At 35.0% G+C, this 17,298-nt stretch overlaps 1 protein-coding gene across 1 annotated transcript; it reads left to right on the forward strand.

Annotated features, from left to right (window-relative positions):
* Positions 1–1,241: 1,241 nt before the first annotated feature.
* LOC135223900 (cuticle protein 7-like) lies at positions 1,242–9,507 on the forward strand. Its single transcript, XM_064262818.1, has 3 exons — positions 1,242–1,326; positions 6,293–6,514; positions 9,106–9,507. Exons 1-3 carry the CDS (start codon positions 1,315–1,317, stop codon positions 9,442–9,444), a joined length of 573 nt encoding a protein of 190 aa, XP_064118888.1. The 5' UTR covers positions 1,242–1,314; the 3' UTR covers positions 9,445–9,507.
* Positions 9,508–17,298: the final 7,791 nt, after the last annotated feature.

Genomic DNA, 17,298 nt, shown 5'->3' on the forward strand with positions numbered 1-17,298 from the left:
GATGTAATGATGCAGACAAGTGCATGTCAAACACAGTGGAATTGACCAACTGTAATCAGGTTACATTTGCAAATCACGTCAGTACACTTATTTGATGGTTCGTAAATCATTTCCTGGAATATTAGGATTAAGTTATTTGCAGTATGAAAATTGAATTGTCATTGAAATCTATGAGTTTTCAATGACGTATGTCCATTTTCAATTGATTTGGTTCTGTACCTGTTATCTATTTGGTGATTTATAAATAGCCCAGAGTGTGTTCGTAAAAAATAATAAAATTTGTTTGAATTACGAAAAAATGAAGCACCAATGATAATTCCACCAAGTTAAAAGGGTTTGTTCTCTTTAATGGCTGAAAGTATTATACTTAAAAGGAACTTTTCTTTTTAAGGTTTTGAAAGTACTAAACTTAAAGTAACTTTTCTTTTTTAATGTTTTGAAAGTATCAAACTTAAAGTAACGTTTCTTTTTAATGTTTTGAAAGTACCAAACTTCAAGTAACGTTCCTTATTATTGTTTTGAAGTTACCAAACTTCAAGTAACGTTCCTTATTATTGTTTTGAAAGTACCAAACTTCAAGTAACGTTCCTTATCATTGTTTTGAAAGTACCAAACATGAAGTAACGTTTCTTTTTAATGTTTTGAAAGTACCAAACTTAATGTAACGTTTCTTTTTAATGATTTGAAAGTACTAAACTTAAAGTAACGTTTCTTTTTAATTATTCGAAAGTACCAAACTTAACGTAACTTTTCTTTTTAATGATTTGAAAGTACCAAACATAAAGTAACGTTTCTTTTTATTATTTTGAAAGTACCAAACTTAAAAGGAGCTTTTCTTTTTAATGATCAGAAAGTACTAAACTTGTAAGGAATTTTTCCTTTTCACGACTAAAAGTATTATCTTAAAAGGCATTTTTCTTTTAAATGTTTGAAAGTACAGCTAAATTTACTCGTAATAAAATATCAACCTCAATTAAAAAGAGAATTAACAATGATTGAAATATGGGTATTTCAAAGACATGAATGAATCTGGGTATTTTCATGACATACCTACAGAACTAAACGACCGTACCTTCAACATAGCAATTATAAACAAATCACATACTTCTTGCGTAATCGACTTACCTCCTGGATCATAAACGGACCATTGATCACGTGACCATCCAAGAATAGGCGAGATAAACCAAGAGATAAATTATCGTTAATCGTTAACGACTTGGGTCAGTGGGGCGGGGTTTCGTGAGCTGGCCATGAGCCACCAAGTATATATGACCAGAACAGAAGAGGACCACTGCACATCGTAAGTGGGGAGCCATGAATTCTAAGGTAAGCACAGGGTGGCCACAGTGACGACGACATCGACGAGAGAGAGAGAGAGAGAGAGAGAGAGAGAGAGAGAGAGAGAGAGATAATTTCATCTTAAGTAAATGTGTTAGCTTACAAAATGCTGTCATCCGACCACTAAAGATTACAGTATCATAAAAAAGAAATGCAATTTTTGTGTATACAAATGTGTACACATATATTATATATAATATATATGTATATACATACATACATATATATAATATATATATATATATATATGCTTGTGTATGATTTATATGTGTATCTATATACATATACATATGAATATACATATTTACATATATATGTGTGTGTGTGTGTGTGCGTGTGTGTGTGTGTGTGGGCATATCCATGAACAGAAGTTTACAAACATATGTATTGCATATGTTTACTAACAATCCACCATATAGTACAATGCATGCACTACTCAATTAGTAATGAGCACACAAGAAAACCTTTGCCTGAATATGAGAGTAACTATTTATAAGGAATATGAATACCCGAACATATTTGCACGCAGCATGTACAGTGACGATGCACACACTGCATATGATTAATTACATCTGTTTACAAACGATGTGGGATTTCCCTCCCAACTTACATGATTCATTATATATATATATATATATATATATATATATATATATAATATATATATATATATATATATATATATATATATATATGATATGTGTGTGTGTGTGTGTGTGTATATATATATATGATACATACATATATGTGTATATATATGTATACACACACACCACACACACACATATATATATATATATATATATATATATATATATATATATATATATATATATATATATATATATATATATATTATATATATATATTCGGCGGTAAAAAAGTGCAGTGATACGTTACTTGTCTCGAGGTTCTGTATAAATAACATGTATGTATGTGTATGCATGTATGTATATATATATATATATATATATATATAGATATATATATAATACATACATACATACACAAGTTGCAAGATAATTATTTATACAGAACTTCGAGACAAGTCACGCATCACTGAACTCTTTCTCCGCAGATTATAAAATCTGCACGCGTTTTTAGAGGCCCGCGCAACTCCAAAACCATTCGAAGAATATTGTCTACTTTTCATGACGCGACACTGTGACATCTTAATATTTCTACAACCTCTCGATTTACTCAGTGTTTTTTTTTTGGACACATCCGTCACTACGAGCTTCGAACCAAGAGGAAAATGCTGATGAGGAAACACTACAAGCGGTGTCACACGGACGATTTTTTTTTTTTTTCTCGTTTTTCGGATCCCTGATGCCATGTAGAAAAGTGGCACAAAGTGACGTACTTGTGTCACATGGAGAGATTCGTCGTTGCCATAAACAAGTTATTGTTTTCCTCTTCCAGAACGGGAACTATACGCATTTAATCAGTTAATTTACTTCAATTTCCTCGCTTGTTACCATCCATCTCTTACACATATTCATCATTTTCAACGTTACATTTCAGAGGTCGTTGCTAATTATAAATCCGTGATTTTGTCTTCCCTCATTGCATTAAATTTCCCATCTCTCTCTCTATCTCTCTCTCTCTCTCTCTCTCTCTCTCTCTCTCTCTCCTAAATTTTCGTCGTTGCATTAAATCTCTCTCTCTACTCATTTTTCCTCCTTGCGTTTAATTTATCTCTCTCTCTCTCTCTCTCTCTCTCTCTCTCTCTCTCTCTCTATTAATTTTTCCTCGTTGCATTAAATTTATCTCTCTCTCTCTCTCCTCTCTCTCTCTCTCTCTCTCTCTCCTGTAGATTTTAACTTGCGGCAGATGTATGCCACATGTCTAGTCTATAGATATAATGAATATAAGTGAAACCTGGTATTCCCAAGAGACTGGGAATGATGATCAAATAAAAGGGTTCCAAACTTATAGATCAGATAGAAAAAATAGGAATCAAGGGGGAACCGCAATATATGGGAAAGACAAAAAACAAGGAAAAATATATGAGAAATATAGTAACTCAGAATGTGAACTAATAGCGGTAGAATTTGAATCTGAAAAATTGATGAACATAGTAATATATAGACCTCCTAATACTAAAGAGTTTGACTTAATAATTGAAAAATTGGATGATATATGTAGAAATCACAAGGACTGGACTATTCTCCTATCTGGTGACTTCAACTTTCCTTTCGTAGAATGGAAAGAACGAAAAGGAGACTGTGGTTGTACTTATACATATAAAAAAGAGAGTAATAGTAGTGCAGAAGATAAGAGGCAATTTGAAAAGCTACTAGATATGCTACTAGAATACAACATTCAACAAATAAATCACCTGCCAACAAGAAAGGAAAATACTTTAGACCTAGTATTTGTGAACGAGATGCATTATGTTAAAGAAATAATAGTTTATAATGCGGAGTATTTCAGATCATAATGTCATAGAATTAACAGTTTCATTCCAAAGCAAGTGAAAATAGAGATAAGCAAGAAATGAAAAAGTGGGAAGGATATGGAAAATACAACTTCTACAGTAAAAATATAAATGGTCAGAAATTAATGAAGAATTAAACAAAGATTGGGATAACATTTTCGTTAAGTAGGGTGAATTACATAAAAGGGTAAATACGGAGATATTATATATATTGGAGAAATAGTGGATAAATATATACCGAAGAAGAAAAGTAAACATCATTCATGCATACCAAGAGACAGAAGGATCTTGTTCCAGAAAATCAGAAAGTGGAAAAAAGGTCTTGCAAAAGAAAAAAAATGCATGGAAAGCTATAGAACTAAAAAGTAAGATAGAAAATGCAGAACAAAAGATTATACAATCAAAAGAAAATGAAAAACGGGACTTGGAAGAAAAAACCCTATTAAATATCAAGCAAAACCCCAAACTATTATACTCATATGCGAAGAAGATGAATAAAAGAATAGAAATAGGCCCTCTGAGAATTGAAGGGAGATTAACGAATGAAAAAAAGGAAATTTGCAACATACTGGCAGAACGATATAAGAGAGAATTCACCCCTAGAATAGATAATGAAGATAATGATATAGAAGTAAGGGACGAAAATAGTGAATATTTAGCTGACATAGAAATTAATGAAGCTGATATTGTGCAGGCAATTAATGAAATTAAAAATGGAGCTGCTGCAGGGCCGGATGGAGTCCCTGCTATTTTGTTAAAGAAAGTAGTTCATTCTATCGCAAAGCCACTTGCAATATTATTAAGACAAAGTGTAGATACAGGCAAGATTTATGATGAGCACAAATTAGCATATATCACCCCTACTTTCAAAAGTGGATCAAGACTAGAGGCAAGTAATTATAGGCCTGTGAGTCTAACATCACATATTATGAAAGTGTATGAAAGGGTAATGAAGAAAAATATTATGAAACATTTAATAAAAAATAATTTGTTTAATATAGGACAACACGGTTTCGTACCCGGAAAAAGTACACAAACCCAACTGTTAGTCCACCGTGAGAACATATTCAAAAATATGAAAAGCGGAAATGAAACAGATGTGGTTTATCTAGACTTTGCAAAAGCTTTTGACAAAGTAGACCATAATATATTAGCAAAGAAAATTAGAAAACACAAAGATCGTAGATAAAGTAGGAAGATGGTTAAAAGAATTTTTACACAACAGAAAACAGATAGTTATTGCAAACGATGAGAAATCGGATGAAACCAAGATAATATCATAATAACTGTTTGTTATTATGATTGAAGACATAGACAGTAATGTTAAGGATTCGGTAGTGAGTAGTTTCGCTGATGACACAAGAATAAGTAGAGAAATTACTTGTGATGAAGATAGGAACGCTCTACAAAGAGACCTTAACAAAGTATATGATTGGGCAGAGGTAAATAGGATGGTATTTAACTCTGATAAATTTGAATCAATAAATTATGGAGACAGAGAAGGAAAGCTATATGCATATAGGAGACCTAATAATGAGACAATCACAAATAAGGAAGCAGTTAAAGACCTTGGTGTGATGATGAATAGGAACATGTTATGCAATGATCAAATAGCCATTCTGTTGGCAAAATGTAAAGCAAAAATGGGAATGTTGTTACGGCACTTCAAAACAAGAAAAAGCTGAAACACATGATTATGCTTTATAAAACATATGTTCGTAGGTCCACTTGAATATTGCAATATGATATGGTACCCACACTATCAAAAGGATATTGCACAAATAGAGAGTGTACAAAGGTCCTTTACAGCTAGAATAGAAGAAGTTAAGGACCTAGACTACTGGGAAAGACTACAATCCTTAAAATTATATAGTCTAGAAAGGAGAAGAGAACGCTACATGATAATTCAGGCATGGAAACAGATAGAAGGAATAACAGAAAATATCATGGAACTAAAAATATCAGAAAGAGCAAGCAGAGGTAGATTAATAGTGCCCAAAACTATACCAGGAAAAATAAGGAAAGCACACAGAACATTAATCCACTACGCACCAGCATCGATAATGCAGCGTCTATTCAATGTGTTGCCAGCTCATCTGAGGAATATATCAGGAGTGAGCGTAGATGTGTTTAAGAATAAGCTCGACAAATATCTAAACTGCATCCCAGACCATCCAAGATTGGAAGATGCAAAATATACCGGAAGATGTACTAGCAACTCTCTGGTAGACATTAGAGGCGCCTCACACTGAGGGACCTGGGGCAACCCGAACGAAATGTAAGGTCTGTAAGGTATGTAAGGTAAGGTATTTAGCTAAGCCTATTATGTTCATTATAGAATAACTCCGTTCCTAGAATACATTACTCAGTAGTAAACACTAATCATACTGCCATTGTGATAATTTATTCAGCTTTTCTGTCACTTGAGGTAAAAATGCTCGAAAGCCTTTTTATCTCTATTCGTCCTACGTAAAGTTAGATGTAGATTTCTCTACGATAACTTCTTTTTATCAGGTGATTTTGCTGTGTTATTTGGCGGCTGTAGCCTCAGCCACCCCTGACAGACCAGGCTACGGGTACCCTGCCCCTCCACACCCCTATGGTCCTCCAGAACCATCCTACCATCCTCCCGAGCCATCCTATCACGCCCCCCCTCCGAAGCCTTCCTACCATGCTCCCGAACCATCGTATCATGCTCCAGCTCCATCTTACCATGCTCCTGCTCCTTCTTATGACGTGAGTATCTCTTCTAATTTCACCTTCAAAACTTAATTAATTCTGTGACTAAATCTCACAAAGGTCACCTACGGTCACTGAACTAAATCTTCGCAAAGGTCACCTAGGGTCACTGAACTAAGTCTACGCAAGGGTCACTTCACCAAATCTTCACAAAGCTCACCTAAGGTCTCTTTATCTAAATCTTCACGAAGGTCACCTAAAGTCTTTTAACTAAATCTTCGCAAAGGTCATTTAATTAAATCTTCACAAAGATCACCTAAGGTCGCTGAACTAAATATTCACTAAAATTCATCTTACATTTCCCTTACAAAGCTATTTTCAGGTCAGTAATGACAATCTCTTCGTGAATTCTCAGAGATGATTATTACACACCTAACCGGAAGTTGACCATCATAGGGCACTGACCTTATTCCGATAAATAACCATAAAAGCAGTACTTAAAACGGGAATAAGGATACATCTCGATCATGAACAGGCATCAATATCAGTCAGGAATAAAAGTACATCTTAAGGTATACAAACATCATTATCAGAAATACAGTGTATGTTGATCAGATATACAAAGTTACTTTGATAAAAATGACAAATGCTCGTACATCTTAACAGAAAATGCGCTTCAGAGGATGATGAATAACAGTTATCAAGATTCTTACTTCTTTTCTCTCGTTTCTATGAAAGTGGCCGCAAGCATTTTTTACTTTTCTATAAAATAAAACAGCTGAGATTGCTTTGTCTATCCGTCCGCACTTTTTCTGCCGTCCGTCCTCAGATCTTAAAAACTGCTGAGGCTAGAGGGCTGCAAATTGGTATGTTAATCATCCACCCTCCGACTATCAAACATTCAAACATAACAAACTGCAGCCCTCCAGTCTCAGTAGTTTTTATTTTACTTTTAAAGTTAGCCAAGATCGTGCGTCCGGCACCGCTAAATGTGCCTACAACGCAGGCCACTACCGGGCTATGGCTGAAAGTTTCATGGTCTGCGGCTGAGAGTTTTATGGGTCGTGACTAAGAGTTTCCTACAGAATCATACGCTGCAGAGAATCTTCGGCGCATTTTTTACTTGTTATATATCGGAATAAAAAAAAATAAGCTTACGAATTAACCATAATTCACCGCAAGAACGAATCCATCTCAAGAAAATCACTCAAAATCACCGACTTGCATTTAATTTTTTACGAGAAATTCCCGTATTAGCGAAATCTGCAACGTGTTCGACTACATTAGTATTTCTAAAATAATGATAAATGTATTAATCGTCAAGAATTCCTCCTTCTCTAGAATTCTGATTACTTGATGCTCAATTTTACTTGTTAACGATTTAATTTTCAATTTTCTATGCTGATGATTTAATGCTTAATTTCAAATGTTGATGATTTAATGCTTAATTTCAAATGTTTGAATGGATTTAAATACTTTAATTTCAAAGTTTTGATGATTTAATGCTTAATTTCAAATGTTGATGATTTAATACTTAATTTCAAATGTTGATGATTTAATGCTTAATTTCAAATGTTGATGATTTAATGCTAAATTTCAAATGTTGATGATTTAATACTTAATTTCAAATGTTGATGATTTAATGCTTAATTTCAAATGTTGATGATTTAATACTTAATTTCAAATGTTGATGATTTAATGCCTAATTTCAAATGTTGATAATTTAATGCTTAATTTCAAATGTTGTGATTAAAATGCTTTAATTTCAACAAATGTTGATGATTTCATGCTAAATTTCAAATGTGAGATTTATACTTAATGCAAATGTTGATGATTTAATGCTAATTTCAAATGTTGATGATTTAATACTTAATTTCAAATGTTGAAATGATTAAGCCTAAATTTCAAATGTGATAATTTAATGCTTAATTTCAAAGTTGGATGATTTAATAAACAAATAATGGCAAATGTTGATGATTAATTCGCCTAAAGTTTTTCAAATGTTGATGATTTAATGCTTAATTTCAAATGTTGATGATTTAATGCTTAATTTCAAATGTTGATGATTTAATGCTTAATTTCAAATGTGGCTGATTTAATGCCTAGTTTCAAATGTTGATGATTTAATACTTAATGTTTCAAATGTTGATGATTTAATGCTTAATTTCAAATGTTGATGATTTAATACTTAATGTCAAATGTTGATGATTTAATGCTTAATTTCAAATGTTGATGATTTAATACTTAATTTGGATCCGCGTACAATATCCTGAAAAGAGGCTTTTCTGATTCCCTTAAAATTAAAGGTCCGTTTGTTTTCCCCTTAAAATCAAAGAGGAAAACTTTAGCGTCTACTATTCTCTCTCTCTCTCTCTCTCTCTCTCTCTCTCTCTCTCTCTCTCTCTCTTAAAATGCTCTCCTTAATATCTCATCTGGGGGAAAGGGGCTTTTCTGCTTCCCTTGAAATTAAAGGTCTTTTTGTTTTTCCGTTAAAATTAAAAAGAAAAAACTTGAGCGTTTACTATTCTCTCTCTCTCTCTCTCCAAGGTGACTGGTTTGTTTCTGCCACTGATTACCAAACACCCGAAGTTACAGAATTCTCTAATCTCTTCCTTCCACACACACTCTCTCTCTCTCCCCACCTGCAGAAGGGAATGCCCTTCGACTTCGCTTACGCAGTCGTCGATCCCTACAACGGCCTCGACTACGGCCACAACTCCAACTCCGACGGGAATGTGGTGACGGGAGAGTACCGAGTCCTCCTCCCCGACGGTCGCACCCAGATCGTCTCTTACACCGCCGACCACTACAACGGGTACCAGGCGACCGTCCGGTATGAGGGAGAGGCCCAGTACCCGGAACCCCAGTACTACAAGCCCGCCCCTAAATACCCAGCTCCCGCATACCCTGCTCCAGCGCCTGCCTACGGACCTCCAGCTCCCTCCTACGAGAAGCCCAAGCCCATCTACCCATCCCCCCACTACTAGGACCCGAGAGCTTTCGTTAGGTTTAAGGCGTTATTTATTTAGAAATATATTAGAGAGCATTTGGTCTTTTCTTTCATTGGTTCCTTGGTTTGGTCAGACAGTGATTGCACTTGGGCGTTTTGTATATGTACACGTATATGTATGTATATATACATATCCATATATAGATACACACAGACACAGACACACACACACACACACACACACACACATATATATATATATCATATATATATATATATATATATATATATATATATATATTACGAAAGTTTGGATTACGAAAATTTGGAATATGAATTACGAAAGTTTGGAACGTGATAAATCCATAAATAAAGGTATAAGCCACGAGGGAAAAAAAATAAACAACGGAGTTTCCGCAAGATCTTTCGACGTTCAAACATCCTTTACTTAGCAGATGAACTTAGCAGTTCATCTGCTAAGTAAATGACGTTTGAACGTCGAAAGATCTTGCGGAAACTCCGTTGTTTATTTTTTTTCCTCGTGGCTTATACCTTTATATATAAACATAATTAGTATATATATGTGTGTAACTAGAAAACAACCACTTATTTTATTTTCCAGTGATAATGATGGTCATAACAATGAGAGTTTTAATAATGAAAATGTCATTCTCTGCAACGACCTGAACAGTACTAATAACACCAAGAGTAATGTTCTCTCTCTCCTCTCTCTCTCTCTCTCTCTCTCGCCCTTCCTCCCTCTCTCGTCTCTCTCTCTCTCTCCTCTCTAGTAGCAACGAAGGAGAAATTCATTCATAAAGCAAGAAGTTTCTCAGTGTGCTCAGATATTTATGCCAACAAGCAACAGCATTAACACGACCAGTAATTACAGCAACAAAGATGAAGCAAATGTCCATAAAAAAAATACGAAATAAAAAAAAACAGACAGTACTTACAAACCAGAAATCTCTCCACTAGCGCAAGACTCCACAGCACAGACGGCAATTACTGCCAATCTTCGTGATGGAATAAGAAACCGTCCCTTTTCCATTACTGGGAAGTACTACGACGTCATTTTAAAAAACGACAAAAGGCCTCTTGTTCCTGCTGCGTCACAACGACACAGGCGAAATTGGCCAGTAGTCCTTATACATCCATCTTAATCCCCAGGGCTCTCATTACCCTGTCACTGAGATGCATATTACTCCGTCATTATCCATGCATCACAATGATCATTCATCCATCCTCCGGTGATTTCACACTTGCATGTTACTCGACACAGGAAGGATTGATGGATGGATGGCTGGATTGAGAGGGCGTTTCACTAGAGTACGAAGAAGCTAAGGAGGTGTAGTCGTTTGCGCTTGATTGACGATGGACATGCTTGTAAAACCTTTTCGTAAGAAATTCTTTTTTTATCGATGAGATAAAAAGGGAATCAGAAAAGCATTATGCATAAAATAATCTTTTTTATTCGAGGTACGCTGTAATCATCACTGCCGTGTGAATGATTAAATTAGATTTTTTTTTTTCCATTTCATAATAAAGACACCTCTCTCTCTCTCTCTCTCTCTCTCTCTCTCTCTCTCTCTCTGTGGCAATGACTTTTTGAACCTCCCATCTTCAGCCCCATGCAAATTGGGTGCCTTCTATTTGGAAGCTACAGAATGTTCTCTACAATCAATGTAAAACTTACGAAAGGTGATTTCTCCATTATACATCTTAGGCATATAAATCAACGCACTAGAGATACCTTAAATATAGGAATTTATTTTGTATATGTATATATATGAATATGTAAAGTATAAATATATATATATGTGTATATTTACATATATACATATAATACACATACATATAAGCATATGTTAACATATATATACCTACGTGTTATTTATGCGCGTGATCACGTGTAAATATGAGAATTATTGCATCACAATGCTAGAAAAAACTAGTAAACTAAAACTGCAGTAAAAAAAATAATCGTTACCGAACAACCTTCAAATTGAATCATGAGATTAATGAGCTGAGAAGCTGATGGACGACCTCAACAAATGAGATAACATAAAACACTGGCCTCATAAAGGCTGAATTGCCTATGCCGGTTCTGGCCTTGTCTCATTTCCTGAACTAGAGAGAGAGAGAGAGAGAGAGAGAGAGAGAAGAGAGAGAGAGAGAGAGAGTGGCTGAAGGGGAGGAGAGAAAACGAGCTTCTGTTGGTTTTTTGGTTAGCCGCTGGTTCTGTAATCAGTTCCACATAATGTTTAGGCACTGGCTGCTTCTTCTTGGTATTCGATGATGTTAGTTGTACAGTATTTACGCAACAGTGGTTATGTATGCAAATTATTTTTAAAGTCACTTACGAGTTACAGAGCGGTTTCACTAAATACAAACTGTGCTAATGATTAATAGCTCTCTCTCTCTCTCTCTCTCTCTCTCTCTCTCTCTCTCTCTCTCTCTCTCTATATATATATATATATATATATATATATATATATATATATATATATATATATATATATATATATATATATATATATATATATATATATATATATACCTATTACATCTAAAATGTGTGACATCTATATAAATGTAGCCATTTGGGTTTTCCCGCCATACATGTATGGGGCGAGTTTGCTGGCACTGGGTCTAACCCATCGATTCTGGGGGACATTCTCTCTCTCTCTCTCTCTCTCTCTCTCTCTCTCATCTCTCTCTCTCTCTATATATATATATATATATATATATATATATATACATATATATATATATATATATATATATATATATATATATATATATATATACGAATAAATATGAATGAACTTATCATTCCGTAGCCGCTCGAGAAAAGCGCTGTAATATATAATGTTCAATAATTAGTCTACAAATCTATAGTTATTCCTAGATGGAATGCTTCTGAATATAATTAAATAATTGGTATTTCCATGATTTAAATGTGCATGTTTGAGTGCACGGACAATTCTCAGAGGAAACAGATGCTAACTTTTAAGCTATCTTTTTTTCTTCTTTTTTTTTACCAATTTCAGATAATTCATTTGTACGCCTTACTTTCTTGTAACAATTTTGTGCTTTCTGGTAATCTAATGAATTTAGGCCAAAGACCAAGCACTGGGACCTATGAGGTCATTCAGCGCTGAAATGGAAATTGACAGTGAAAGGTCTGAAAGGTGTAACAGGGGGAAAACCTCAAAGCAGTTGCACTATGAATCATGTGTCAGGAGAGGGTGGAAGTAAGATGAAGACAGAGAATACGAACGGAGGCACAATAAAAGGAACTAAAGTGGTTGCAACTAGGGGGCCGAAGGCACGCTGCAAAGAACCTTAAGTATGCCTACAGTGCACCGAATAAGGTCCACTGATGGCATTACCCCCTACGGGGGTACCTGGTATGGAAAGGTCTGAAAACAAGTAGATGTTATGGCCTATGGCGGAAAAACGTTGCAAGTTTTGATATTCTGTACGGAATTCGTGGAAAATTGTAACACTTTCTGTTATTTCTTAGACTGCAAGGTTTATTAGGTGAAATCTGAAGGAGAAATATGAGCCAAACATGGTTCGTTAAGTAGTACTAAGTACTTCGTAAGCATATCGTGAAATTGACCCAGAACTGGCAACCACTTTAAATCGAGAGAATTTGGGGTTGAATTCGTGAGAATAAGGAAGAGGTTTCACACTTCTCCCCCTTTCACGAATTTTGTCCCCAATCGCACGAATCTCACCGCTACGATTTCGAAAACGAAGGAGATCGTTGGAGGATCGTTAAGAAATTCGTTAGAGTTGGTGTTACTCGCCGCGATTCAGAAGATATCATAACCATAAAAAATATTTAAAGTTATTTCAAGTAGCCACCGACTAAGAAAAAAATATAGATTACATACTTAGCCACCGACTGAAAAAACAAAGATTGCATAGGGGAGACCGGGGCTAGTTGGCTACAAGGGTAAGTTGGCACACTCAAAATAACTTAAAAGTTTACCAATAGATGACTCTAATACAGATACAGTGTAACTGCCACGTGGTTCCTCAGTTATCAGCAAAATTCTATGGTGATAGAATGTAGGAGCTCGAATTTATGAGACAAATTTTGATTTTGATGGTAGTAAGTAGATTTTTTTATCTTTCTGTTATTTGCTATAGCATTTATACATTCATGAAAGATTATTTTTCAGTTATAACATAGTTTTCCTTATGGTTTAAAGATTCTATACCATCAAAATTAATAATTCAAGGCTTCTTGGCGTGGATGGGGCAAGTTGGCACATGTGCAGACTTGCCTCACATTATTTGATAACAATAGTAAGCCTATTTATTTATATAATTTACGTTTTGTTTCTGGATTTTTGGAAGGATAATGAGATTAGTGTCCTATCATTTCCTCCAAATTGCTCTCACAAGTTGCAGCCCCTGGATGTTAGTGGTTACAGACCTCTGAAGAAATGTGTTAGCAGGGCATGTGATTCGTGGATGACTGTTAATCCAGGATCAAGTATGCCCATCTGTGACATTCCTAGTGAAGTTTCCTCGGCTTTACCTATAGCTGTCACTTATTCTGATGTTTTCAATGGGTTTAGGATTGCTGGACATTCCTGGTGAAGTTTCCTCGGCTTTACCTATAGCTGTCACTTATTCTGATGTTTTCAATGGGTTTAGGATTGCTGGAATTTCACCTTTGAATACAGACTATTTCAAGATTTTGATTTTACGGGTGCGTATGTAACAGATCGAGGGATGTCCGAAAAGACACATGGGCTTCAGATCAGTTATCAGCGTGATACAGAGTTTAAGAACTGCTCTTGTTGATTCAGAAGAAAGCTCAGCTGGAGACAGCCTATGTTTGGTAAGCCATGAGAGGTGTGGGTCCAGTGCAGGGCATGTAACATGTGGGAGCATGAAGACTACTGATGAAGATTTATTTGACACCTGCTACAATTAAAACTAGATGATGATCTGAAGTAATGCTAATGCCTTATATTTTGTGTTTTGGAAATTCAGGGGGTATTTTGCTATTTGATTTAAATGCAATGTAGTAATTTTCTTTTAATTATCAATGTGCCAACTTACCCCATATTGTGTGCCAACTTACTCCGTATACGGAGCAAATTGGCACGAAAAAGTTATTTTTTTCTAAAGCTTATTGTTACCTTATATTGAAAGCAAACAACAATTATTCTGATCTATGATAAAGAAGAATGAAAATGTTTGTTTTATATTCGCAATAACCAAAATTGTAAAAACTGTGCCAACTAGCCCCGGTCTCCCCTACTTAGCCACCGACTGAAAAAAAAAAAAAGATTGCATACTTAGCCACCGACAGAGAAAAAAAAAGATTGCATACTTAGCCACCGACTGAAAAAAAATTGCATACTTAGCCACCAAAAAAAAGATTGCACACTTACCCACTAACTGAAAAAAAAGATTGCATACATAGCCACCGACTGAAAAAAAAAAAAAAAATTGCATACTTAGTCACCGACTGGAAAAAAGATTGCATACTTAGCTACCGACTGAAAAAAAAATACTGCATACTTAGCCACCGACTACAAAAAAATGCATACTTAGCCACCGAAAAAGATTGCACACTTACCCACTGACTGAAAAAAAAAAAAGATTACATACTTAGCCACCGACTGGGAAAAAAAGATTGCATACTTAGCCACCGAATGAAAAAAAAAGATTGCATACTTAGACACTGGCTGAAACAAAAAGATTGCATACTTAGCCACCGACTGAAATAAAAAGATTGCATGCTTAGCCACCGACTGACAAAAAAAAGATTGCATACTATCACTGTTTGAGTTATTCGTAAGTTGACTGTTGCGTTGTATAAGATTTCGTAAGCAATTCATGCCTCCTGCTTCATTCACACTGCACTAATTTATGCCTTTCAGGGTTGTCATACATTTTCAACAGGAGAGCTGACGTGACACGAATACAAAAAATACTCTGATAATCGGCTGTCTTAACATATCGTACGGAAATCGTAGAAAATCCTAATAGTTCTGAGTAATTCTTGACAAATCGTAATATGTCAAATGTGAAAAGTGACAGTTCAATATGAATTAGACACGGGTTGTAGAGTCGTAGGTGGTGCAAGGCTAGTACATCGGAACCTTCGTAATACTTAGCACCCATCGCATAGCCAGTTTGTAAGCATGAATCGTTCGACCAAGAGCTTCAAGAATTACAACTGACAGCAGCGACAATTCGCCAAAAAGGGAAATGGTCTTAATTCTCAAGAGCTGTTTGAGCATTGCAATCATTTCAAGTATTGGACAGGAGACGTTTAATGATTTTAAGTACCGTTTTCTTTGAAATAAAATCCTTTAACTACGTCTTATTTCTTTCATCCTTCTTCCCTCCCAGCGGTCACATCTAACACTTATGCTTAATGAATCACCGATTCGGTATAAGTCGTTTGGGAATTATCACATCCCCCAGTACCTCCGATATGCGCAGTTCTCTCCATTCATTTATTTATCCAGATTCCCATAACCTTCCCTCTATTAATCAGAAGGTGTCCTGCTCCACTGAGGATTAAACCCCATTGTTTTTCCGTTACCATCATTGTTTTCATTTACAGACCAATTTTGCCACCAACAGCTAATAATGGCTTTCTTTTATCTTTGCCTTCAGTTTTAATCAACGGTAAGAACGAAAAAAACAAAATCCAGGAAAATTACGCAAGAAGGCAAATGCTTCCTGAAATCTCTTAATGAACTCTTCCCTTGATCTTTATCCGTCATGTGTATTTGTTCTTTTTTCAAAATCTCCACATCCCTCATGGCCCAATTTCCCTTTACAAATAAGCCATGTTATTTCTCTCTGTCTATTCTAACTTTTTCCCCCCGGAAAAAGGAAAAACGAAACGCGGAGGGAAAATGAAAGAGGTTCATAAATAAAGCAGAAAACGTTGATAGAGTAATTTCTTGAGAGCGATCAGCCTGAAAGCGGAAATGAATTATGATTTTTTGTTCTTGCCACAATTTTTTCAACAAACACGGACGACTCTGTACTGAAAAATATTACCCGAATTCACAATTATAATTGTGTATGATACCCGTTATAAGACCGACTGTATCAAGCGCACGTACAAACAAAACCAATGCACAGGTTGGGAAAAAAAATGTATTTTGTCTCACGTGTGTCAACAAGGAGAGAGGGAGAATTAGACGTGCCTAAGGAGACACTCACTACATCTGCCGTAATTTCCTTTCACGTTAAAATGGCCCTTAATTAACCAAGTCTTTAATAACCCAAGACTATATGACTCCAGCTGAGAGGTCATTAAACTTACAGACTTACTTAAACATTTACACTTAGCATATAAGCATTTAAGTTTCACAGCTGACGATGATGTTTAAAATGATAAAGGCACAAACATGTTGATTTCAAAATTGTTCAGAAAATATGAAAGTATTTCTGTACAATATGAAAACTGTGCTGTCAAATACAGCATACGAATTACACTGCAAGATACAAATTCATCTCAAAAGAGGCATTTAACCCTACAATAATTCAGAAACCTGAAAATAGATATGGACTACAGTACATTATTGAAAAACAGATATTATTAACCATCTATAAGGCATCAGACCTAAAGACTTAGAAATGGACAGTAAACCCTTTCATATACTAGAATAAACTGTTATGATTTCAATGGCTTAACTCGCTTGTATATAGTCAAGTATTGATAAGACAGCCTAAAAGTATTAATCTGATCTGAAAACCGGTCTTTACACACACATACATGTAATATATATTTATTTATATATATATATATATATATATATATATATATATATATTATATAATATCTGTATACATATCTATACATATATCTACGTATATATATATATATCTATAT

The sequence above is a fragment of the Macrobrachium nipponense genome, chromosome 10, assembly GCF_015104395.2.
Source record: "Macrobrachium nipponense isolate FS-2020 chromosome 10, ASM1510439v2, whole genome shotgun sequence".
In the NCBI taxonomy this organism is placed as follows: Eukaryota; Metazoa; Arthropoda; class Malacostraca; order Decapoda; family Palaemonidae; genus Macrobrachium; species Macrobrachium nipponense.